Consider the following 25,500-nt stretch of genomic DNA (forward strand, 5'->3'; position numbering starts at 1 on the left):
ATATATATATATATATATATATATTATGTGTATTATATATATGTATTCTATATTTTTTCCCTTTCATATCCATGGTATAGGTTTTATATTAAGTCGTCCGAAATGTTTCTTTCGTTTTATAAGGTGATAATAGACGCACAATGTTTTTTGTTTTATATTAGTTTATTGAATTATGCACGAACGTAATAATAAAAATAGCACCAAATGGATCGTACTTAATTCAATAAAATAATATAAAACAGAAATTGTTGTTCATCTATTATCATCTTATGAAAGGAAAAAAACTTTCCGGACAACCTAATACCTTAGCCACCAATAATTGTGTTAGTATATTCAGGAAATATCAAAGTAAGTTATGTTCGAATCGATAGTCAATGACGAACTGTCAACGATCGAACGGAAACGTGGATATTCATGAATATTAAATGCAGTTTTAAATAAATTTAATCCGGGATTCATGGGAATTGAATATTCATTGGCGTTATTGGACGTCGTGTTTCATTCATACAGTCTGCGTCATTTCCCTCCTGTTTCCGTTCTGTCTACTGAGTCAATTCATCCAACTGTATTGTTTTCTTATTCCAGTCAAACTAATCCATTCGATAACTTCTTCATATAGTATATCTATGATCAATCATTGACTCTATTTTTTACAAATTTTCTGTTCAATTGCTACTGTGAAGATTAACGGTGCCTCATAAATATTACCATAATTTGGTTCTCAAGTGTGTATGTCTTTAAAAATTTCAACAATCTTAAATTAAATCAAACTCTGTAATCATAATCTATAAGTTTAGTTAAATCTTTCCAGCTAATTTTTTAAATTTCAGTTAATGTTTAATCTTTAATGTTCAATATTTAAGTCGAGTTTTTTACCGAGGTATTCCAGAACTCCATTAGGGGCTAAACGTATTTCTAATTACTAACTATAGTTAACCCATTTGCATCATGGCCCTACTTAAGAGGACTGGTCCCTATCACCACCGCAGTATTTTCTTTTTACTTGAGATTTCTTCTCTATTCACTATATTTAAAAGGTGATAAATAATTTTTTCGTGAAATTTTACAATTTTAATACTTTTAGTACCCCATTTTCTATGTACATACCACGAATTTACAAGGCAAGTCTCGCATATTAATTCTATTACAATTTTTCTATACCATTTTACGGTTTTGTGCAAACAATTATAATAAGATGACATTCGATCGGATAGATCATCCGAATTCTTCATGGAGTTTATCGAAAATTTACTGTTCAAAACGATTGGTAGACGATGTTACTTCGCAAACATCGCATCTTACATTCTTTACAACGGTGGAAAAAAGAAAAAATTATTTATTTAAAAACAATAAGAAATAAGACATTAAATCATATTATTTCTCGTGGAATTCTTTAAAATGGTCAATACAATAAACTGATATAGGCGAGATGCTGACAAACGGGTCAAACGTGATCTCTCACGTCTAAGAATACTTAGCGACTGAAATGAAAACAGTCGCAGCGCGCGGATTAATCCGCGCTTGGATGTAAATATTCTTATAATGTCATTTTTTTAGATCTTCCTGAGATTTTCTTACAAGAAAGACAGTAACAATTTTTGGTATCAGTTTTAAGAATATTCATCATTATTTTTAAATAAAAATACTCAACATTCAGACGACTATGTCATTCAGTACGATCCTTAACGCGTTGACGTCGACATGCATCACCAGTGGGTCACACGTGTAAGTCCCGTGACGCAGCGTGCATCGCGGTGGGTCACGCCTGTATTTCAAATAAAATAGGTTGTACAAAATAGGTTTATGTTATTTTATTTCAAAATTATAAATTGATATTCAACAGTAAAAACATAACAATTCGATATTATAAATTTAACATAATTATTTACTTTTTTATGTAAATTTTTGAAACATGTTAGACAGAATGCCGGCTGCCCCTTACAACGATTGCAATATGTTGCTACTTTTTTGGTTCTTTTCGCGGTATACTCTCTACCTTTTATTTTAGAAATTCGTTTATAACATTGTTTACACCGCCGTCTCGTTTTGTTCGCGGGCCCCTGGTACGATTGCAGAAAATGTGATCGTTTTTTGGACAGTACTTCATTTTCACTTGGCATTTCTTCTCTGTGGGCATTCACTATATTTAAAAGGTGATAAATAATTTAAAAATTTTTAAATTTTAATACTTTTAGTACTTCATTTTCTATGTACATACCACGCATTTACGAGGCAAGTTCCATATATTAATTCCATTACAATTGTTTTATACCATTTTATGGTTCTGTGCAAACAACTATAACAGTATGACATCTGACCGGATAGACAACCCCCTTTTTAGTATCATTATAAAAAGAAGCAGTGTCTGGCTTCAATTTACTATTTTTCCCCTGAACAACAACACACCTATGATTTTTGGAAGTAGCTAGCATGCATACTGGCCTTTTGTCAGTCCATTTTACGTAACCTAACACGATTTTCGTCGTGCATGTTCCTTACCCGCGCCGTTGTTATCCGAAGGACATGCATGATTATTCTTTTTTCCTGTACGGAATTGAAAAATTGTTTGATTCGCGCTATGAACGTCTCTTATAGGAAAATGTTCACAGAACTGCGTACGATAGTCAGAATTCGCGTCAGACCTCTACTTTTTAGAAAAATTAGGGCTAAAGCTAGTCTCGTCAGCTTTACTTAACATTTACAGATATATGTGTCGAGAATTGTGGATCTTAATTGCCGAAATAAAAGTAAAGGAACACTAAGGTTACGTTTAGAATTCAAATTAAAATAGTTATAAATTTATTTAATAAAGGATTTCCAGGATCTTCGTCGATATATATTTGCACGCGTTTCAGCACTTTCTTTGTCTCGCCATCTTCCAATGTTACCAACGAAACAATACACCGCGACCATAAGATACCCACAATTAAAGAAAAAATATCCAAATTCAGAAACAGATATAACATAAGAATTGACAACCACCAAAACCCATTAGTTACCCAATTACTTGACACGACGGATCAGATCCGCAGACTAAAAAGACAATATCCTTTAGATTGAAGGATTCACTAGAATCAAACGTACTATAAAGTCTTATAATCCAAGTTACAGTACCACGCCAAAATAATTTACTTAAAATTCTGTATGAGAATTGATTGTAAAAAGTCTACCAAATAAAAAAAAATTGTATTTGTTGTTCTTTTCGTACAGATTTTTATTAAACTTCGATGTATGTACTATTTAATTAGTTTACAACTGACTCAATGACATTTAAATCAAACAAACGTGGACAATAATTAATTGTTAATTCATTACTTTCTTGCAACTCTCGCGAATGATTTCCACAAATAATAATCTACTAAATAAAAAAAAAATTCATCTGTTTTTCAAAACGCCACGCACACACGCACTTCCACACACTCATATTCACATACGTGTGTCACTACTACGCGGCTAGTCTAGTCTAGCACACAAAATTATACATATCTCAATAATATGCAAATTGATATTGCCGAACTATTGTTTATCAATGTATTAGGTTGTTTGGAAAGTTTCTTTCGTTTTGAAAGGAAACAATAAATGCGAAACATTTTTATATTATATCTTATTACACGTATAAATATACTGCAGGTAATGCTAAATGGATCATACGATGTAAATTCTAAGATTAAAAAAAAAATGGATCAAAACAATATAAAACAAAAATGTTGTGCGTATATTGTTTCCTTGTGAAACGAAAGAAACTTTTCGGACAACCTAATATTACTTGAAGTCCATGGAATTCATTGAACCCAACAGGAATCGTATAGCTTTTGTAATTTCGCCATAAATTGAGGTCAAACTTGAAAAATTGCGATTTTTTTTTCACAATCGATTTTCTCAACAACCGAGGGTGATGGACAAAAACTGGTTTCAGATTCCTTTTTAGCTCGTCGCAAAAATCGTGTTGAACGGAATAATCTGACGCTGCGGCGCCTCACAGAAAAAACGCTGAACATCGTCGCCGGTGTCAACGTGTTAAAATAAACAGTGTTCTGCTGACTGATGTGTTTCTGGCTGCCCTATTTACCTGAATCGAGAAGACTAAACTGTTTATTGATTAATACGATAGCAACTATGCCGTGTAATAAGCATGGAAACAATTTCGAAACGCTTGTTACGTAATTGTGAGTTATTTTTAATATGAAATTTTTTACTATTATAGTCATCTGTAACGCAAAAAAACACGATCTTTTCTTTCATCGAACGATGTTGCAGAGAAGAGACAGAGAATAAGGCAAAAAAGGCTTCGTTGCAGCCCTTGAGAATTCTCAATAAAGAACTAGCGATGTAATAAAGAATTTAATAAATCCTGTCCTTTAGCGAAAACAGGCATCGTCACACGGTCGTAGCAAATATTGTCGCAGCCTTCGGCCAGCTAACAAAGGGGTCACGATGAACGTGTATCAATCATCGTATTAATCGCATCGATGATCGATTACTGGACAACGGGATGTTTCTGCCGTCCATGGGCTTCGTACATGTTCCCAGAAGTCATTTTCACGTAACTATTGTTTTAACGTGACAAATACGCAATTTTGAGGAACACGGAAAGTGCAGCTGTCGTCGCTACCAAACTTATTTCGCTAGTCGAAATTGACCTTATTCGTTCATTTTCTGTTATGGTTCGATTTTGTTTCATTCTCTAAACAAATGATAAAATCTTATTTCATTTTTTATCGTTTTATAAAAATATTATTTCTATACTGAATTTATGAAATTGCCCAGGAATTGAAGGAGAGAAAACTTAATGGGTGATACTAAATTGCAGATTTTATAATAAATATATAATATATAAAAATATAATAGACTAAAAATACAATGAATCGTAAGTTATTGAAAAAAGCTCCTGAAAGAGTACACTAATTATTAAAACGATAGAACTTAATTATTAAAGTATATATTGCAGTATTTTGTATGATCCCAAATTCAATGAATATTATCTCTTAACACGTTGACTGCCACGGCATTAGTATTCGGGTGTCAGCAAAGTTTCCGGTAGGGCCGCGTCACCCGTATTCGGGTGACGCTTATTTGACTACTTGCGAAGGATCGCTGTAGGAATTTGAAAAGATATTCCAGAGGAAATAATAAAACTATTGAATTGTTATAAAAGTAATACGAAAATGGTTTATTAAAAAAATTATTTAGAATGTAAAACTTTAAAGCATTCTATACATAGCTGAGGTTGGTCGGGACAATTTGGACAATAAGTTGTTGTTTTCTTTAAATTCTTTGTGTCTTTGTTTGGTCCATTCGACGTCTTTTACTTGCATAACATATTTTATCTGTATGCGCATCTAATGCTTCTATTATTTTGCGATATTATGCTGACTCCGTCGAAGTCAAGGATTTTTTGTATTTTCAGACAACCCTAATAATTTTCTAAATATTCTAATATTTATATCCTTCCTTGTTACAATTTTCTAAACCGTCAAAGCGTTTTCAACAGAAATTCCCGGAAGGAGTTGGACGCCAAGTTTCCTGTACCATTTGATTCCTTTTCTAATTTTGGTGGCATAAGAAACCACTTGGTCGGAATAAGCTATACCACGCTTTCCTTCGTTATATTCAACAACAGCTAGTGGTTTTAATATTGCGAACAAACGAAACGAGAGATCATTCTTGAGACCACCACTTGAGCCACTCGCATTACTAAAATATCGATGGGAGTATCTAGCAAAGAACGCTTGGAACTGCGGCACGCGTGGCCTGAAGGAGATTTCATTGAAAACACGCGTGGCAGTCAACGTGTTAGGAGATATGGAAACTCGACAGACAGAAATCGCAAAGAGAGATAAAAGTTACACAGAACAAGATGATCAAAGAGGTCTCCGTGAGAATTTTTTCCACAGACATTTACAACAAGCAACAAAGTTACAGTACCACGCCAAAATAATTTACTTATAATTCTCAATGAGAATTAATTGTAAAAATTCTACCAAATAAATAAATAAAAAATCTCTTTCCATGGTTCCTGCTAAATTAAGTAGTTCGATCTATGGCATCGTTCGCGAAACTATGTTCCATCAGAAAGCCCTATCAATCATCCCCGTACAAATCGTTTCCTGTGAAACTTATTTGATCGAGATGAGTCAACGAGCGTGTCCCATATCGATTTCACCCCGTGTTAGATATTTCTTCCATATAGATACCCACGAGGGCCAAAAAGATCGTTCTTGGAGCAAGAGAGGTCAAAGAAATTCCAGCGGTACGACAAAACGTCGGGCTTGACGATTTAGGAAGAGCAACAGGGACGCCAGATGGTCGAACGAAGACAGAGAAAAGGGAGGAGAAGGAGTCGTGTAACAATGTCAGTCTATCCGGGTTTGTTCTGCCCTACTTCGTCCTTACGGCGGCTTTTGTTCACCGACCAGGCCCCTCTTCGGATCAGATCAGATTACCGGCCACGAGGCGCTTTAGCCGACGAAATGCGGGTTTCCATTGCACCGAATTGGCGACGTAAGGGGATTGGGACACGCGAAACCTGCTCTGTAACCCTTTGCTCCTTTGTGTGACCCGCTGCGTCCCTTTCTTCGTCTCGAATGTCGCTGGGAAACTGAGAACCATTCTTCCGACTCGGTCAAGTTTCTTTCCCTCCATCGTCCTTTTTCTCCCTCTATCGAAACCCACTAAAGATTAGGTAATAATTAACTATAATTTTATAAATTACTTTTATTTTACGTTTATTAAATTATTATCAATTATATTAATTTAATATTAGAAACCATATTAATTTAAATTATTGTAAGTTATTACATATTGCAAAATCAGAAAAATTTTGTAAATACAATTTCTTTAACCTACTTGCTATCAATAAACTATCAATAAACTCACTGTTGCGCTACAATGTAACACGCCCCAACGCGTTTGCGAGTGCTATCTTTTAACACTAGAACTAGATAGTTAATACGAATACAAAACCAGTCAAAATGATTGAATTTTAAAAAATACGTAATGATAGAATATTTTTATATTTATTGATTTATTACTTTCTTAAAGAAGGAATTCCATACTATGTAGTACATTTTTGGTATTAATCCATCTGGGATCCCTAGATGAGGGTTGACACATTCATAAAATTGTAGAACCAGTTATTTTCACTGGTGTGGAATTTCTAGTGTCAGCATCTATCGATCCGGAATTTTCCTGATAACTGATATCATCATATCGAATGATACACAATAAAAATTTAAAAAACGTGTGGCAAATTGTACAAAACGAGGAAACTGATTAATTGGGGTTCGATAAACAGATTGTAGGACCCTTTTACATTTTGACTGGTGTTGGCATAAGTAGCCTTGATACAAAATTATTTTCAGTTTGAATAAATAAAAAACAAAATAAAATTCATTATATTATTCTTTTAGTTATCGTTACCAAAATCATTACATCATTGCAGAAAAAAATATAACATGAAGTAGGAATTTTAAAATAAAATTGTAAAACCAGTCAATTTGAGTGATGTGATAGTCTAGTGTTAAACAGCTCCTCAAGTAAGGTCTTACATAAAGAATTCTACACGGATATGAACTAATACTCACGGCAACAATAACCTTTTATTTATTAATAATCTATTCTGAAATATTTCCAAGATATCGATATGACGTCGTGCACTCTGGAACTGTAGCTCGACAAACGAACAATTTGACCGTTAGCCAACGTGCAGTGCACGTTATTTTTATTTCTGCGACAAATGCCTATCATCGACGTGGTATACACGTCGCTGGCGATTTTGGAACAAAAGCATCTCGACGTGCATGGCAAGTCTTCCTAGCGTAGGTGGATAAATTTTATAAAATTGTAAAATCCAGGTGGAAGAAGTAGTGACGAAAAAAGTATCGAGCGACATTCCTTTCATAATTATGATGTTAATGAACAAATTTTAATAAGGTAAATTGTTTGGTAAAAATTCCAAATGAAATATTGCGTTGAACGTAGTGCTTCTTAATTTGTTAACGTGGATAGGATGCTCTCCTGCAACCCTTCGTTATGAATGGTGGGGTAAAATAAAACAAGTCGATGAGAGGAAGAATGCTTTCCTTCATCTCGTTGCTACGAGAATAGAATCGAGCGCACGTGGTTTTGTTTACTTTTATCTTTCGATTGTTTTCTTGGAGATTACATGGCGAATGGATGGGGTAAGTGGATACAGGAAGTACATTGGATGGAGCTCTTTGGATCTTTAGAAGAGTCTTAATTATGTTGCAGTTATTTGGCGAAGATTCATAGAAGATGATGGGAAGAACCCTGTGGAAGGTTCAACAGGAAGGTTTTATGAAAAGATTTTCCTTTATTAGAAAAGGTGTTTGTGTTTAGAGGAAGGGTAGCTTGGTAAAATGTTTGGTTGTCTTTCTTTTGTTTCATTTAATTCAGTAAATCATGGGAGATGATCATAATGTGATAGAATAGAGTAGTGTTACGTCGCGTGAGATGGTCCGTGTGATGTCCCTCATGGTCTGGCCGCCAAGGCCCACACATCGTTACACTGACTCGCAATAAACCTAAGGAACCACCATAAACCGAATCCTTTTAGCTTAATCTCTATTCATATAAGTATTTTCGGTTTGTGGATGGTCCTTAAAACAGTCCTTATGTTTATTGCACGCTCATACAAATTACGGAGAAAGCGGATGTTTGTCTAGCGAAATAGCAGGTTTTTCTCATGAACAAGGACACCCATGAGCCATATCTGCAGAAGACTTTCTCCTCATATTTTTATTTATTAACGTCGGCTATAACCAATGGGCATCGCGGATCGTTACCCTCGCTTTTCTACCGAAAAGTGTGAACAACGAATCCGCGTACTTAGTTAAAAAAGGCACACCCACGCCGAGCTTTCCTCTTTAATAGTACGAGACGGGTCTTCTACTGTTCTTCCAATCTTCGTGTAGTCAAGTCAACGGTCTTATCCTTAGAGCAGTCATCTACTGTTTTTGCCATATCAGCGCAGTCATCTAATATTGCTACACACTTAGATCAGTCAAATCTACTGTTCTTTCAATCTCGACGTAGTCATCTACCGTTGCTGCAAACTTAGGCCTCACTACGGTCTACGCGACATTAACTTAATCTACTTTTTGCTTATACGAAGCAAGTAGCAAGTATACAATTATCAAATATATCTTCCGACACGGCGCGATAATAAGTGTAATAAATTGTTGAAAATATAAATCTTATAAAACTGTCGATTACAGTTTTATTACACAACAAACATCCCTATTATCCCACAAGAAATAAGGGGATCGACCTGTTCGTGATGTCAATTGTTATAATTGCAACAGGAATTTACGACTCCCGTTGACGCGCTTCAACGCGATCGCGTCTCCCCGCGACTGGACGAGAAAACAAATAGAATAGATAAAAAATATTCTTGTACCTTGTGCCATTTCTTTTTACCAATGTTCTCTGTTGACGATACAATTTAACAGCCTATTGTCTCTCGCCGTACGCACGAGAAAGGAAATTTTTAAGCAAAACAATGGCAGTTAATCGCGGATACAGTTTCAAAAGATCACTCACCCGTGACGACGACGTTGATCGTTTTAACCAGCGGCGGATGCGTTGCAACTTGACACTTGTATAAGCCGGAATCCCGCGTAGTTGCGTACTGGATTTGTAATCTCCAATTGCTCGGGTATCTGTGAGATCAAAAAATGGAAAACTTCATTCGTTCATATATCGTTATGCGATTTTTAGATGTATTCGACTTTTGTAGCGTACCTATAAAAGCGAGAAATATCGGTCTATACCAGTTTATAGCATTTCGTGACATGGAAACCGATAAAAATAGAAATTTCTATCGATACTAGTAATGAGTTCAATCACATTTTGACTGTCACGAAATCGTAGAAATTTTGTCTTCTTTCTATACGAATGCAAAATATTCTTGCTCTCTTAAAATAGATATCTCACATGACAATTTTTATACTTTTAATGCATACACTTTTCCTCAGTTGGTCGATGCAATTCATTTGATTTTTGTTTATAAAATAATTAATAGCGAAAATGTATAATATAACTTTTAAAGATCAAATTTTTAGATCTGAATTGAGATTAAAGTTCTCAAGTACAAATTCAATTATAACATTTAGTTATTTTATTAAAATTCCAGTCAACTGTTTAATAAAATGAATCCTGCCGATTCAACATGCTTATCTCAACACGAACTGCTATTATTACATGGAAAATGGCAAATATTGAAGAAGCTCAACGAACTCCTATTATATGAATTTGTTCTTTGACAGCTTCATACAAATAAATAAATATGGTTCAGACTCAGGGCGGGCGTGACCTTTTGCGGGGCCCTAATACACATTTAAATCCTACATTTAAATTTTACAACGAGGAATTATTTATTTACAAATGCTGTTACATATTGTATAATTTTTATAAGCAGTTTTTTAAACAAATCCATGTAATATTATTTCGCATGCATTATTCGCTTTCAAGGGGCAAAAAATTCAATGAAAGTACAAAATCTGTAATCATGTATGACTTTTGCAAAAAACTATTAATGTAGTTTAATTTCTCTAAAAGGTACATTTCTCTGAAAGCGCTTGGATTTTTTATCTAAAATAGTTTCCAGGATATGAGGACTTCATGGAGTTACACTGAATTTTGGTGATTTTTGTCACTCCTTTAAACTGAATCATCGCTACTAAAAAAATATCTTGCATCTGTTAATGGTATCGTCATTCTGTAAATAGTTAATCAAAATCGATGTTTTTCAATTGGGTAATTTTCGTAGACCGCGGGGCCTCTCAAAACACGGGGCCCTGTTCAGACTATGTACAGTAGCTGACAAAAGATTAAGACGATGATTTGTAAACCGAATTACAAACATATTATACGCATATTGTTCTTCTATTCGGTTTGTCTCTTTGGAATAACACAACTGTATGTTTGACCTTCGTAACCTCAGACCGTCAGTTTGTTAACACAAACAATGTAGGCGTTACAACAGTTATTTACCGCTTAGCACTTGTAAACAGTGGACATTAGTTTAAGATGATCAGAATCACTGTTTAATGTACCTTTTATTGCTTAAAATTCATTTAGGTAGGAACAGACTATGGGTAAATCAAAGAATTTACTTGAAAACGAAAGGGAACAAATCGTAAGGTTGTGAAAGCAAAGTAAAACCTTCACCGAAATAGCAAATATAGTGAACACATCAGAAACAGCTTGTAAGCAAGCTTGGTTTAAATTTTTAAAGGCAGGCATGTATTGCGATCAACCGAAAAACGGCAGACCACGAAAAACAACGCCGAAAATGGATCGCCGGATTCATCGATCGAGCGAAAAGAATCGTTTTCGTAGTGCAAATAATATTGCTGCGGAGATAAACTATAAAAACGATACACACATTAGTGTTAGAACTGTTAGGAAAAGATTAAAAGACTTTAACTAAGAGAACGAAAACCCCAAAAGAAACCACTGCTGAGTTCTAGGAATCGAAAAAGACGACTTGCATTTGCTAAAGCACATAACCATTGGACAAGTGAAGATTGGCAAAAGATATTATTTTCAGAGGAATCGAAATTCAATCGCGTTTCTTCTGACGGGATACGGCATGTTAGACGTCGAATTGGCGGAAGCTTGAAAACACAGTGCGTTTTAAAAATTCTTAAACATGGTGGTGGAAACGTTATGATGTGGGCACGTTTTTCTCAAGGCGGCCCTGGTCCGATATGTCGTATCAATGGAATTATGGACCGTTTTCAATACATGGACATACTCAAGAACACAATGTTGCCTTTTGCACGCAACAATATGAGTGATGATTTTATTTTTCAAAATGATAATGATCCGAAGCACACTGCTCGGGTTGTGAAACAGTTTTTTGAAGAAAAAAATATTACCGTGTTGCCGTGGCCGTCGCAATCACCAGACATTAATCCAATCGAGAATTTGTGGAGCATCATAAAAAAGACAGTACAAGGTTATAAACCGTAAAATTTAAATGAACTTTACAATTGAAACAGCTCGGAGTAATATTACGGTAGATCAATGTAAAAAATTAATAGATTCTATGCCAAGAAGATGTACCGAAGTGATAAGAAATAACGGATATTGAACAAAATACTGAATTTAAACAAAAATTGTGTATATTTCTTACCAAAAATTAATACTTTTTGTATAGTCTTAAACTTTCGACCGACGAAATATTATACAGATTTCGTTCCTTTCTTATAACTTAGCTATTGAGCAAAATATCAAAATGAAATATTTTTTCTAAGTGTACAAACAAATGTCTAATTAGTTAATACCAAAAGTAGAACATCGTATTTATATTTTTTATGGAAAGTAAATCAATTATTTATTTCTTCCATTTCGTCTTAAACTTTTGTCCGCTACTGTATATTATGATTTTACCATATTTCATATCCCGTATCGAAATCATTACCAATGTCAATTTTCATGTCCTAATTATCAAGACATCATATCTATCTAAATATCTCTCGTATTTTGTTGATTTCACTTACCTGAAGTTGAGGCTGATCCGCTGATCCGCACTGTACAGGATCCTACCGACCGTGAGTAGTCGAAACGAGTCCTTGCTTGGTTGCTGCACCCACGTCACCTGAATCGCGACACGGGAAATATCTTTCGTTATTGCCTCATAAATCACGGATTTCTCAGCAAAGGAATAGCCCGGTTTTCCCGAGAGAAAAAGAAGCTTCGCATTGTTTCTAACAGACAGCCGTGGAATTAAGCGGAATCTCGTCGAAAGTTAATCATTTCGCGACAAGGAATCGGGAAGCCCCTTCTCTCCTGAGAGCTGAATCGTTCGCGAATGAATACGCCGTGCAATTTCACGCTAAGCGTTCGAGAAAGACCGGCTTACGATGCTCGTTCCCTTCGCCCGTCTTTTCAATGAACCTTCTGCGACACGACTATCTTTTTTCTTCCATTTACCTATCCCCTAACTGGGAACTCTGTTTCATATCGTACGTGACGAGTGTCATAATACAGGAATACGAAAACCTGATGAAGCGTTATCGAGTTTGACGAGTAACTGTTTAAGTTTAAGCAGAATCTTTTAATTCAAATATTCCATACTTTGATCGATCCAAATCAAATATTCATGTCTTACTAGTTAACACATTGTTGACCGGTCACGAGTTGGTACTTTGGCAGGTTAAAGGAAATCAAAGCGTTTAATAATTTTACGCGAGGACCATTTGTTTAATTTCTTATTTTGTTATTTTTCGCATTGTAAATAATCATCGTAGTCTACCTCCGGCTGGATGGACTAACTACGATTGATGTAACTATGATTGTTATTAACATAAAAAGGGGACATTTTAATTAATTTTATATGCCTGTCTTTCAGTTTAGTTCCATTACCAATATATGTACCCTTTAAATACAGACACTTCAAATTATTTTCCTAGGAAATCAATGGAGTATCGATGTATTAATTTTTAACAATCACGTTATTTACACTCCAGTTAGTAATTCCACATTACAGTTACGAAACTGCTGCCAAATAATTTTCTTATTACATATTATGTTCTACTAATGGGCGATTTTGTGTAGATTTGGGAAGTTTAAAACGCATCACGAATATCATCTGACAGTAAGACGAAGATTGAAACAGATTAACACTTTGACTGCCACGCCGAAATCACATGCTTCGCTCAGGACGCCACGGGAGTATTTTTATTATTCAAAGCATATAATGGCAAAATAATAATTAATTGATGATATAAGACGACATTCTTCCCCAATGGACCGTGTATCTTATTGGTGGTCACGGCTGACCACCGTGGTGCATTGGTAACAATTGATAGCGACATATTATAACAAAGTTTCGTTTATTTCAACAAACCATTCGCATTCGTCATTTCGTCGTAAGCAAAACGACCAGAACATATTATTGAAACGTGTAGAAGATATTAGTAAACAGTATTTGCTCATTCTATATGTAATAGTAAGGTAGGGAGACAACCGTGACATTGTTATGATTTCGACGAAACATTCGGTTGAAATGGTAGAGGTCCGCAAAAAAATGATGTTTGTGATAAACCAATGGTAGTGGTAGATCACAACAGAGGAAACTGTGCTGTATATTTATCGGATCGAATGATAGCATATTCTACGCCACATAGAAGAACCCTCAAGTGTTATATAAAATTAGCTTTAGAGGTATTGTTAAATACATCAATTTCAAACGCGATGATACTCTATAAACAAGCAACAAAAACAAAAATCAAGGTATCAGACTTTAGAATGGCACTTGCAATGCACCTTACACAGTGCCATTCACCAGAGCAGTCAAATATACTTATTCGACAAAGATTGCGACACGAAATGCAGAAAGAAGGGCAAGCGCACCTGGCACGAAAATTTTGCAGAGAGTGCTATAAAAAGATGTTAAACAGTTAGGATCAAAAATTGCTAAGAATCGGATCAAACAGGTGACCACCTATTGTCCAGATTGTATCGATGAGCCACATTTATGTTTAAAGTGTTTTAACACAGTGCACCGTTAGATGTAAGATTCTCATTTTTTTTTATTGATGTTCTAATAAAAATGTTTAATTGTTCAATGGGTCACTTTTTATTTCAAAGTATCCTCTATTTATCGGTTATATTCAAAATGCCCTAATTGTCCATTTTCAATTTTTACAATTGTAAGAGGTTCAAGCGTTCTGGTCACCAATGACCACCGTGGCTGGTCATATATGACTAACGTGGCAGTCAAAGTGTTTTAACTGGTGTTTTCATGGCCAAACGTTACCGTGTAAGCTTTCTTTCGCATCAGCGTAGTTTTCTCAGTGCGCTGTTACAGATGACACAGTGCAATTGTTGGTGAACGTACCTCAAGCTATGTCTCTCGCTTATAAGATCCGTCAAGTTGCGTGCTTTGTTATAAAAAAAATGTCAACGATGACGGAACGTACCAATGAAGAATCATTGAATGAATTATATGCGGATGTTTTATCTGATTGTTCAAGTGATTATGAATCAAATTGTAGCGTTTTGGAAAATGATACTGTATCAGAAGATAGTGAATCTGATATTAGGCCACCAAAATATCAAAAAAGGAGAATAATAGAATCAGATAGCGACGATGAATTGGAAGAAGAGTGGAACGAATATAATATCACACCAAACTTACAGAATTATTTAAATAATCCTGGTGCAACTATTGAACTTGGTGATGCGTCGATTATCAGTGAGGTAACGGCTTTATTCATTGACAGTGGTTCTTTTTGATTTAGTCGTTACGCAAACCAATTTGTACCATTGTCAAATGAAAGATTTACATAAAACCTCTGCAAAAACGGTACCATGGATGGAAGTTATCATTAATGAAATAAAGAAGTTTCTTGGATTACTGATATTGGTGGGTCAAACCAGAAAATATCGTAGGTGATTGTTACATCATTGTTTGTCATACGAAAAAGAAATATTAAAAGTTGAATAATAAATAAAATTTATTAAAGTTTATTTATATTGTTTTACTTCCACATCCAATTACGAAATAATAGCCGATGACATGAGGTAAATTCTCAGTAAAATTGCCGGTCGAAAATGTGTTACCTACTGAATTTAGTTTTAGAAATCTCTCATGGGATAAAGTCATAGAGTGCGTAACTAAATACAAGCAACGACAAATATTCACGTCGAACGTATCGAAATAAAGTTTTTGTTTGACGTATATACTCGTCAAACGCAGTTACCTGGTTAATTGGTTAAATACAAATATTGACAAAATTAAAATATTTAAGTTCACAAAGTTAAACTCAAACATTAAAATTAAATAATTGGTGAAACTGTAGAAACACTGGCCACCCTCCAATTTCGATAATTTCTAGATATGCTATGGAAGTCGATATTTTTAACAACTTTTTGCTGTATATATAAGGGCTGAAAACGCTTAGTTTCCGAGATATTCGCGAAAAACCGCCGGTACCACTACACTGGTTTAAAATATTAATTTAATATTTGTATGTTGTATATCCTATACATAATATCCTATATTTAATTTACTCGAACAAGAAGAGCTTCATCCATATTTCGACGACGAGGCTTCCGCGGAAGTATACCCGTCACATAAATATGGGTGACGCGGTGCTCGAAGCGAAAGGGTTAAGAAATATGTACGTGTGGCTGACGAGTCGATGCATGATGCCTCGCGGCGCGTGTAGCACGATAAACAAATCTTAGAATCATCTAGCCACGGGGAAGGTGACTTAGCACTTACCCCAGAAACACGAAAGAGGAAAGTCACCTCGACCAGACTTTTTACATATAAATTTCAATATAAAATTTTTCAATTCAATCTGTTAAATTGAAATGTTAAAACTAAATAATGTCAAATTTCAAACGGTAAGGTTTCAAGCATAAAAATATTTTTACCATTTTTTCGAGCATGGACTCGCGTTACCTTTTTGGTAAATAGCAAACGTCTCACCCTTTTATGGACCATTGCCCATAGTCCATTGTAAAACAATAACATTGACGATAAAATTTTCCTTTTGAAAGAGATACCATTTTATGGTACCGCGTATGGCTCAACCAATTGATCAAATAACAACGCCCCGTTGACATCGCACCGAACGTGTCCAACCAATCACACTCGATAATCGGTCCGTGGCTATCATTCTCGTGTACATTTACGTGAAAACGCTGTAAAATTATACGCCATTAAACGAACAACGTTTTATGCAAATGTCCTATGGAATTCAAACGGGATTTGTTAATTAATCGACTGCAAACGAGCTTAAATGGCGCTCAGGAAATACAATAAACTACATGCAACCGCTTCCGATTGCGGAATTCATAATGAATACCGAGTTTCCGAGCGTTTCACAAGTCTTCAGGTTTAAAGAGAAGTGTTCCACACTATTCCACGTAACGTCATTTATTCTAACTTGATGTTATGAATGATTATTGCGCCCAAGACAAATCATAAGTGGCTCTTGGATGATTTATTATAAGAGAATTATAACAGACGATGTTTTGACAAGCTAATTGGACTAGCTAATTGAGATGTTTTTTCCATTCATCTCCGTTTATTCTGAATTAAGTTACAGAGACAGGTGATTTACTCTTTGACTAAGCAAAAGTGAAGTGCCTAACACGTTGACTGCCACGCGTGTTTTCAAGAAAATCTCCATCAGGTCACGCGTGCCGCAGTACCAAGCGTTCTCTGCTAGATACTCCCATCGATATTTTAATAATGCGAGTGGCTCAAGTGGTGGTCTCAGGAATAGTCTCTCGTTTCGTTTGTTCGCAATATTAAAACCACTAGCTGTTGTCGAATATAATGAAGAAAAGTGTGGTATAGATTATTCCGACCAAGTGGTTTCTTATGCCACCAAAATTAGAAAAGGAATCAAATGGTACAGAAAACTTGGCGTCCAACTCCTTCTAGGAATTTCTGTTGTAACGCTTTGACGGTTTATAAAATTGCAACAAGGAAGAATATAAATATTAGAATATTTAGAAAATTATTAGGGTTGTCCGAAAATACAAAAAATCCTTGTCTTTGACGGAGTCAGCATAATATCGCAAAATAATAGAAGCATTAGATGCGCATACAGATAAAATATGTTATGCAAATAAAAGACGTCGAATGGACCGAACAAAGACACGAAGAATTTAAAGAGAACAACAACTTATTGTCCAAATTGTCCCGACCAACCTCAGCAATGTATAGAATGCTTTAAAGTTTTACATTCTAAATAATTTTTTTAATAAACCATTTTCGTATTACTTTTATAACAAGTCAATAGTTTTATTATTTCCTCTGGAATATCTTTTCGAATACCTACGACGATCCTTCGCAAGTAGTCAAATAAGCGACACCCGAATATGGGTTGCGCGGCTCTACCAGAAACTTCGCTGACACCCGAATACGGGTCTCATGGCAGTCAACGTGTTAAAGCGTTTGGAAGAAATTTTTATCAGCAAATTTATGGTATGGAAAATAACTCTTTTTCAATTATCGAACCATCGCTCAAATATCCAAGAAATAGGTGGTGAGAAAAGACACGAATATTTTCAGGAGCAGATACGAGCTGAACTAATATTACTTTTCAATATGAATAATTCTACTGCAGTTAAAAATATTACAGGACATTGATTCTCTTATTTGATATACAACTGCAAAATATAGCCTACAAATTATATTTTGTCAATTTACTAACAATATTAATACGATAAATTTGTAGCGGGACATGAGCCAGAGAACAATCCAAACCATGTTGTTGTTTTGCCTGGGAGTATCAATATCGTTAGGAAGCACGTAATGGAATAATAAATAAACTCCAGGCAACCGTCGAACAAAGACGAATTTTGAATTTTCCCACTCTCGTAAGAGTTACCAGTTCAGTTATCTATCAGTTATCAATTAGACGCGCGAATCAGTATCTACGAGTATCGATCAGTTATCAACGAGTTACTAGCGATCTTACGAGCGATTTACACTGTCTTTAGCGAATCCGTTAGTACGAGCGTATCGGCCAATAGTCTCTGTATATTTATTTATTTATTTATTATTTTAAATATACTTGACGGTTTCAACAAGGAGCAATCTCGTTTTATAAATCTTACGATCAACCACCCTCTACACAAGTCCTGTACAAATTATCGTGTAAAAAATCCCTGGTCATTTCTTTCTTTTTTTTTTTATTATTTAATTTGCACTTTACAATTTGTCCAGCTGGGCATTTGGAAAATTTTTCTAACTTAATTGCTAAATAACATGTGAATAGCTACCCCCAGTGGGTTACCATCTTCGAGTTTGACTATCTTATTTATTTGGTGAGGTCAGTGGGGTGTTTTTTTTTAGTCTTTGAACGTTTCATATTGCCATTAGATCTACAGTGGCTTGGATATCGCACAAATTCATTCGATATTTTCCTGTCGTATCGATAGGCAATGCTCCTTTTCGCTGTTGGCTGTTACTGTCGCCGGAATCGGCTTTGAAATACGTATTCTGTGGAATATGAATTCATCTAAGATCTTTAGCGACCGTTTTTCTCCTTCTCCGTTCCCCATCTTCCTTTCTGTTTGATCTTCTCGTTTTCGCCTTGCTTGCTTTTTCCTCAGCTGATTACGATGCGAAAAGTTGTTTACATTTTATGGCCAGTTACACCGCGAAGATACAAACGAATCATGTTTGCAATTGTAATCGTTCTCGCTCACAGCTCCATTTTCCAATCGTTTCCTGATCAAACGACACTTTTACAGATCTTTTGAGACGCTTGTAGAGATTGAGAACGCAAGATTTCTTTGAGTTCTGAAGTATGTAATTGAGTTATTACTTTAACTCAATCTTTGAAATTCAAGTTTGAGAGGCCAAATTTATATAACTCATTTATTTACAAGTTTATAAACATTTATAAATATTAAATTGTATTCTTTGTCAAATATTAATCACATTAAAAAGATTTGGTTAAAGTTTTACTTGAAAAAATCACATTTCATATGCACCGACCTAACATTACAATCATGCAGTTTCACAAAATTTCTTGAGAAACATTAGCGAAAAATATCATCGTCGTATCATCAAAATCATATCAAAAATATCAAAAATATCAGGATGCAAAGGTCTCTGCAATATGAAATTCCGAGTCTTTCAAGACTTTTTAGACTTTTTGAAATCAGAAACTTTCTACTTTTTCTAGGACACCGGAAGTGCTCCCGACTACTCGATAAGAATTCTAGAACGAAATAAATAGGATACTGTTTCAAGAATGTCTTTCCAAGAAGAATACGCCAACATATATTTCAATGATAGTGAAATAGTGGTTCTTGAAAGATAGCAAGAATTATAGTTTGGCTTTCTATTATTATTTTCTTTTTGTCCTTATATGAATCTCTATAACACTTTCTAATCTAACATAGTGGAACAAATTCGAATAGCTGTGATCGTAACATACGATCGTAATCCGTTATCGTTACTCTATATTCCAAATTCTATTTTCGGTACATCTCCAATTTTGAAAATCGGTCAGCCATTAAAAACGAGCGTTGGATTAATGCAACATTTCACTATATCAACTTCGGAAAAGGAGGAAAATATTTATGTTTCAGCATGTATACACATTTTTAATTTTTTTTTTTTTTTATGTATGTTCCATAATTTCTCCGAAACGGCTTGACCAATCGGGATGATTTATTATGCATGTTGTAGGGTATGTTTTCCGGTTGGTCCAGTTAAAAAGAATTTTTTGATTTAGTCATCGTAAACAATTTTTTTTTTTTTTTTTTTAACCAATATTCTCGCACCGATCTCGTGTATGTTTGGTGGTTTCTTCGAAACCGTTTGACCAATCAAAACGATTCTTTTTGCATCTCGTAGAGCATGTTGCCCCACTGATCCATTTACAAAATTTTATTGCATTTGCTTTTTGTATACTATTTTTTGCAAAATTCCAATTTTTATGTATGTTTGTCGATTATTCAGGATTGGATTGAGCTATCAGAATGAGACCTTTTGCATCTTCCAGGAGTAATCTCCTGCTCGGTTCCGTTTGAAAAATTTCTCAATTTCAAGTTCATTGTTAACTATTCGCAATTGCAAGAAATTTGTTGCTCATCAGTTTCATTTAATTCAGTGATTTCTCTGTGAATGACTGATATTTCTCTGACTGATATCGATATGATTACAAAGCAGCAGCCTGGGCGAGTGCTTTGAAATTGCATTTCTCAGTATAATCTTCAACTCGTGTTTGCAACGCATGAAACGTCGTTCTGTGGATTCATTTTCGGTCATAAGCCTATTTCCTTTGCAAAATGATATACGACGTACTATTAAGTTATAAAAATGTCCTTCTCTATCACTGGTCAAGGTATTAGGTTGTCCAAAAAGTGCCTTTCGCAAACGTGTTTTACACAACAGTGTACCTTCGTACAAACGTGAAACCAAGTCTGTGGAATGTCGCGGTGTTTATCTCAACAGAACAAAATGGACCATATCTAATCCAATAAAATAGTATAAAACAGAAATTGTCGTTCATCTATTATCATCTTATAAAACAAAAGAAACTTTCCGGACAACCTAATAGATCAAAATCAAAGAGATACATTTTCCACGGCCTAATTCAATCAACAATTTTTATTTATTCCAACATAGATAATACAGGCTCACTAAGCACACGTGAAAAGCAGAATGACAATACAACAGTGCACCTCCGTACAAACGTGAAACAAAGTCTGTGAAATGTCATGGTGTTTATCTCAACAGAACAAAATGGATCGTACGTAATTCGACAAAATAATATAAAACAAGAAACGTTGTGAGTCTGTTACTTCCTCATAAAACGAAAGAAACTTTTCGAATAACCTAATATAATATCGATGGCGAAATACAAATGGTTTATTCCTTGTTCCCATGCGCATACAGCCCATATCATTTTTCAATAATTAATAATAATTAAGAATTGGAATAAGTAATAAATGGATAGGAATAAATGACCGCCCTATTAATAACAATGAAAACCATTTTACACTGACCCTGTAACATCGATCGCTTCACTAAAAAATGTGAAATAAAAGATTTTTTTTTATTTGAATGTATTTTACAATTAATTCTCATTGAGAATTATAAGTAAATTGAAAGATTTTTTGCCAAAAAATATTATCGATTTTGAGAAAAGCTCTAAAAGAGTAATTTCTATTTCATTTGTTCTTTATTGTTTGACTATTTCATATCAGGCATATTAATTGTATCGCAATCTTTTTGAAGACGGTGCAAAATTAGAAATAGGACTAATATTCAGTCTATTTCCATTTTTAACTGCATACCATTAAAAATTGTAACGATTGGATTTATGTGCAATCTTCTGTAAAGTATTTATTATTATAAATTTAATTTATCTTAACAAAACAACGTGCGAATTATTTCCATTACTTTAATTGCAAAATGCATTTGCATGAAATTCCGCTATTTTACTTCAACAGCATTATGTTTACTCAATCTATATACATTATTTTATCACTTGATCTTTATTGGCTTAACGAAATACAGAAATAAAAAGGACAAACCACGAGGAAAATTCTAACGAGTGGAACATTTCTACCTGCGTTCTCGGTATAACGATATTTTCCCCTTCATTCGATTTTATAATTGTATGCAACGAATGTTATAGAGCTGTGAAAGGGAAATTTAGCTAGCGGAAAAGCACGAAATCGATCCACGTTCTCGCCACTCCATCTCGCTTCATCATCGCGGGACCTTTTTATCGTGCGACACGGAGATCATAAAAATATAACAAGACCGTTGCAGCCGGTTTTTCATCATGACATCGCCCATCCTATTTCGCAAGTTGCATCAGCAGCCACCGCTACGGTTGCCGTCTCGTAAAAGCAACGGAATAATAAAGGTACCCCAAAGGGCAACGACAGTGACAGAGAGACGTGAAATAGATAAATTCTCGCTACGACAAAGCGGAACATTTTGGTTTACTAGCAAAATGAGAAAGAAAAGTAACCAAAAAGATCCGCGAATCGACGATCGAATTTTCTAACGTACATTCTACGTGAAAGCGAATATGTAAAATTCATACAACGTTCTATATTTTTCTATTTGTCAGTTTAAATATTTTTTATATCTTCGCTGAAATATCACTTCGTACCGTGCGGCGATAAAGATAAATCAACGTTTTCCCTTGTTTATCGTATTTCCTCCTTAAGTTTCTTTCTTTATGAAACGTCAGATATGTGTATGTATATGTGATACTTATAAAGAAGAAAGGGGAGAATGAAACGTAAAATGAAAAAGGAGAAACAAATTTTACGTATGTATGTCTTTACGGAAAAAGCATCTCATCACAGGATAATAAAAGGAAATCAATGCTTCCCTTGTTTATCTTGTTTCTCCTGTATGTAACAAAATATATACAGTCTGTCTAAAAAGTAATAGGACATATTATTTTAATTCATTAATTCAAACATTCAATGTGCATGAAGATTTAAACATTAATTTTATTCAAGCTCTGTTTTTGCAACGATATAACGTTATAAACGGTCGAGCAATAAATGAATAGATTTTTAGGTATATATTTTTGAAGTGACCTTGAGAATATCATTGCCATATAATGTCTGTTTGTACGGTTGCAATGTTTTCTCTACGAGTTATTCATTGGAATTTTGATTATACCAAGTGATTACAGAGAGTCGAATTAGACAAAAGAATGATATTTGTTTTTTATTAAAAAAATTCATAAACAATTGCTAGAATGAGCAAGTACATTATCACGTAAAAGAAATTAGACAGACTAACAGGTGCTATCTCTTTAATCGTTAATACCTAGATAGCAAATAATGTTTGATGCTCATAAAACATACTTTGATATGCAAACACAGCCTCAAGATATTAATAAAAACATTGCTAGATAACAATTACACAACAATTTATAAGAAATATGACATTATAGAAAAATGGCCAAAGAAGAGTTACCAAAATACTCAGAAGGGAGGATGAAGTGAAAGGACAAAAAATATTAGCAAGATTCAGATATGGAAATGAGACCAAAGCAAGGGAATACTTGAAAGAAGAGGGAGAAAAAAGATGCAGGCTATGTAAAAGGAAAGAAGAAGACCTGAGACACGTGATAGAAGAATGCGAAATAACGGGAGGGCCAAAGGATGCAGAAAAAATACTAAACGAGACTGGAGAGGGACTAATGGAATTGAAAACAATAATGGAGAAGAGAAGGGCAATACAAGACGGGGAGGAACGACAATAAGGAAGCACAGCAAGGAGGAATAACCCCAAAAGTTGCCATAGTTTTAGAGACGGAATATATAATGCAGTGCAATATAAGAAAGTAGATAAGAGGGGAGGTAGATATATAAGAAAAGAGAGATAGACAAGGAAAAGAGTTTAGATAGATATAAGGGAGGAGGCAATAAGGTGATAACGCCATAAGACTGATAGAATGTAAAAAGAGTTACAGGTAAACGAGATGTAAAACCGAAAACTCGTCCAAAGCAGAAAGGCACGGATTAAGTAAAAATAATAATGATATAAGAAAAATGTGAAACCATTATTTTTCAGATAAACCGTATTTACATAACCACAAAAAAGAAGATGGAAAACAGAAGATGAAAAAAGGGAAATTACCTCCTTGTTACCAAGCATGCCGATTTTGCAGTCGAGCAGCATAGTGCTACCTATTCTGGCAGTGATGTTTATCTCCTGATCGCCGTCTTCGAAGTAAGGCCCGAACTTGCCAAAGGCGCTGTCGACGCTGGGCAGCACAAACTTCCTACCGGGCAATGGTCGCTGAGTGCTGCTAGGGTTAAGCTGATCGGGCTCCATCTCGGTTTTGATCGACGGTTTGATCTCGTAAAACGCCTTCGTCGACTTACCACCCGCCAACAGCAGGTTGTTCATCGGCCTGGAATGATCCTTCCTTGACTCCATGACGTTTCTTGGGTCTTCGTTATCTTGTTGTCGCTTGTCCGCGTCTTCTGCTTCTTTGCCAATTGCAGGTACTTGGAACGAGATCGCTCTTATGTCCTCGACGTTCTTCTGCTCGATCGGTTTCACCTCCGTGACGATAGTCTCACGGATTGACACGGTTGTAAACCTAATCGAGTTTCCTCTGCGAGATTTGTCCACGTTAGAACCATCTATTAACTCGTCCTCGTGCTCTACCACGTTCGACAGATCCTCGTCGTCTACCTGGACGCCGTGCAAGTAATCGTCATTCTTGGAACCAGGCGACCGGATCTCCAAAGGAACGATACTTGACGCGATTTCTGCTCGATTCGGTCGAGTCGACGAGACGAAATCATTGTTCGCGAGTTCCACTTTGTTTTCAGAACTGTTGCGCTCTGCCGACTTTGCGTCTGATCCCAATGGATTGTGTTGCGGCTCGTGAACATCGTTCTGTGACACCGTGACGGGTAACAGGTTACTTTGATCCCTTTGCAATTCCGCGACGCTACCTTCGTCCATTCGCGACATGTTCACGAGGTTCTCGTGATCGGTGGGGAAGCTATGGATAGTTTTGGTTACTGGAGTTTCGTTGTTAGTATCGTTGACGTGCACTCGAAACGCGACCGCGGCTAGATCGCTGGCGACGGTCTGGTTCGCGATCCTTTCGTCCTCCTGGATACGATGGTCCTCCTCGTCCACTCCGAAATGATTGATGCTGGGCTCGATGGCGCCGCTGTCCGCTTCTGCGACAAAGAAGTGAACCAGACAAGTTACACTAGAGAATCGTTTCGTTTCCGGAAATGGGAAAAGGGCGAGAGAGAGGATAATTCTTGTAACATTTGATACATTTCTTGATATTTGATACAATTTTTTAAATATTCCCTATGTCAGTTACTACTGAACGATTGACGAAGGGAGTAGGTCAGAAGGTGGAAGAAAAAATATTAGGTTGTCCGAAAAGTGTCTTTCTCTTACAGACACGTCCTTTACAACGATGTATCTTTATACAAACATGAAATCTAGTCTGTAGAACGTTGTGATCTTTATTT

At 35.4% G+C, this 25,500-nt stretch overlaps 1 protein-coding gene across 2 annotated transcripts in view; it reads right to left on the reverse strand.

The window, feature by feature from the left end:
• The window catches only part of LOC139988342 (uncharacterized), a 446,678-nt gene that overhangs the window by 64,006 nt on the left and 357,172 nt on the right, over window positions 1–25,500 (reverse strand). For both annotated transcript variants that reach the window (XM_072005637.1, XM_072005638.1), the window contains 3 exons: window positions 24,131–25,194; window positions 12,528–12,625; window positions 9,562–9,680 (listed from right to left, as the gene is read on the reverse strand). In XM_072005637.1, coding sequence (XP_071861738.1) covers window positions 9,562–9,680; window positions 12,528–12,625; window positions 24,131–25,194 — 1,281 coding nt within the window. The remainder of the gene's footprint in view (window positions 1–9,561; window positions 9,681–12,527; window positions 12,626–24,130; window positions 25,195–25,500) is intronic.

Source organism: Bombus fervidus, chromosome 6 (genome assembly GCF_041682495.2).
Source record: "Bombus fervidus isolate BK054 chromosome 6, iyBomFerv1, whole genome shotgun sequence".
Taxonomy (NCBI): domain Eukaryota; kingdom Metazoa; phylum Arthropoda; class Insecta; order Hymenoptera; family Apidae; genus Bombus; species Bombus fervidus.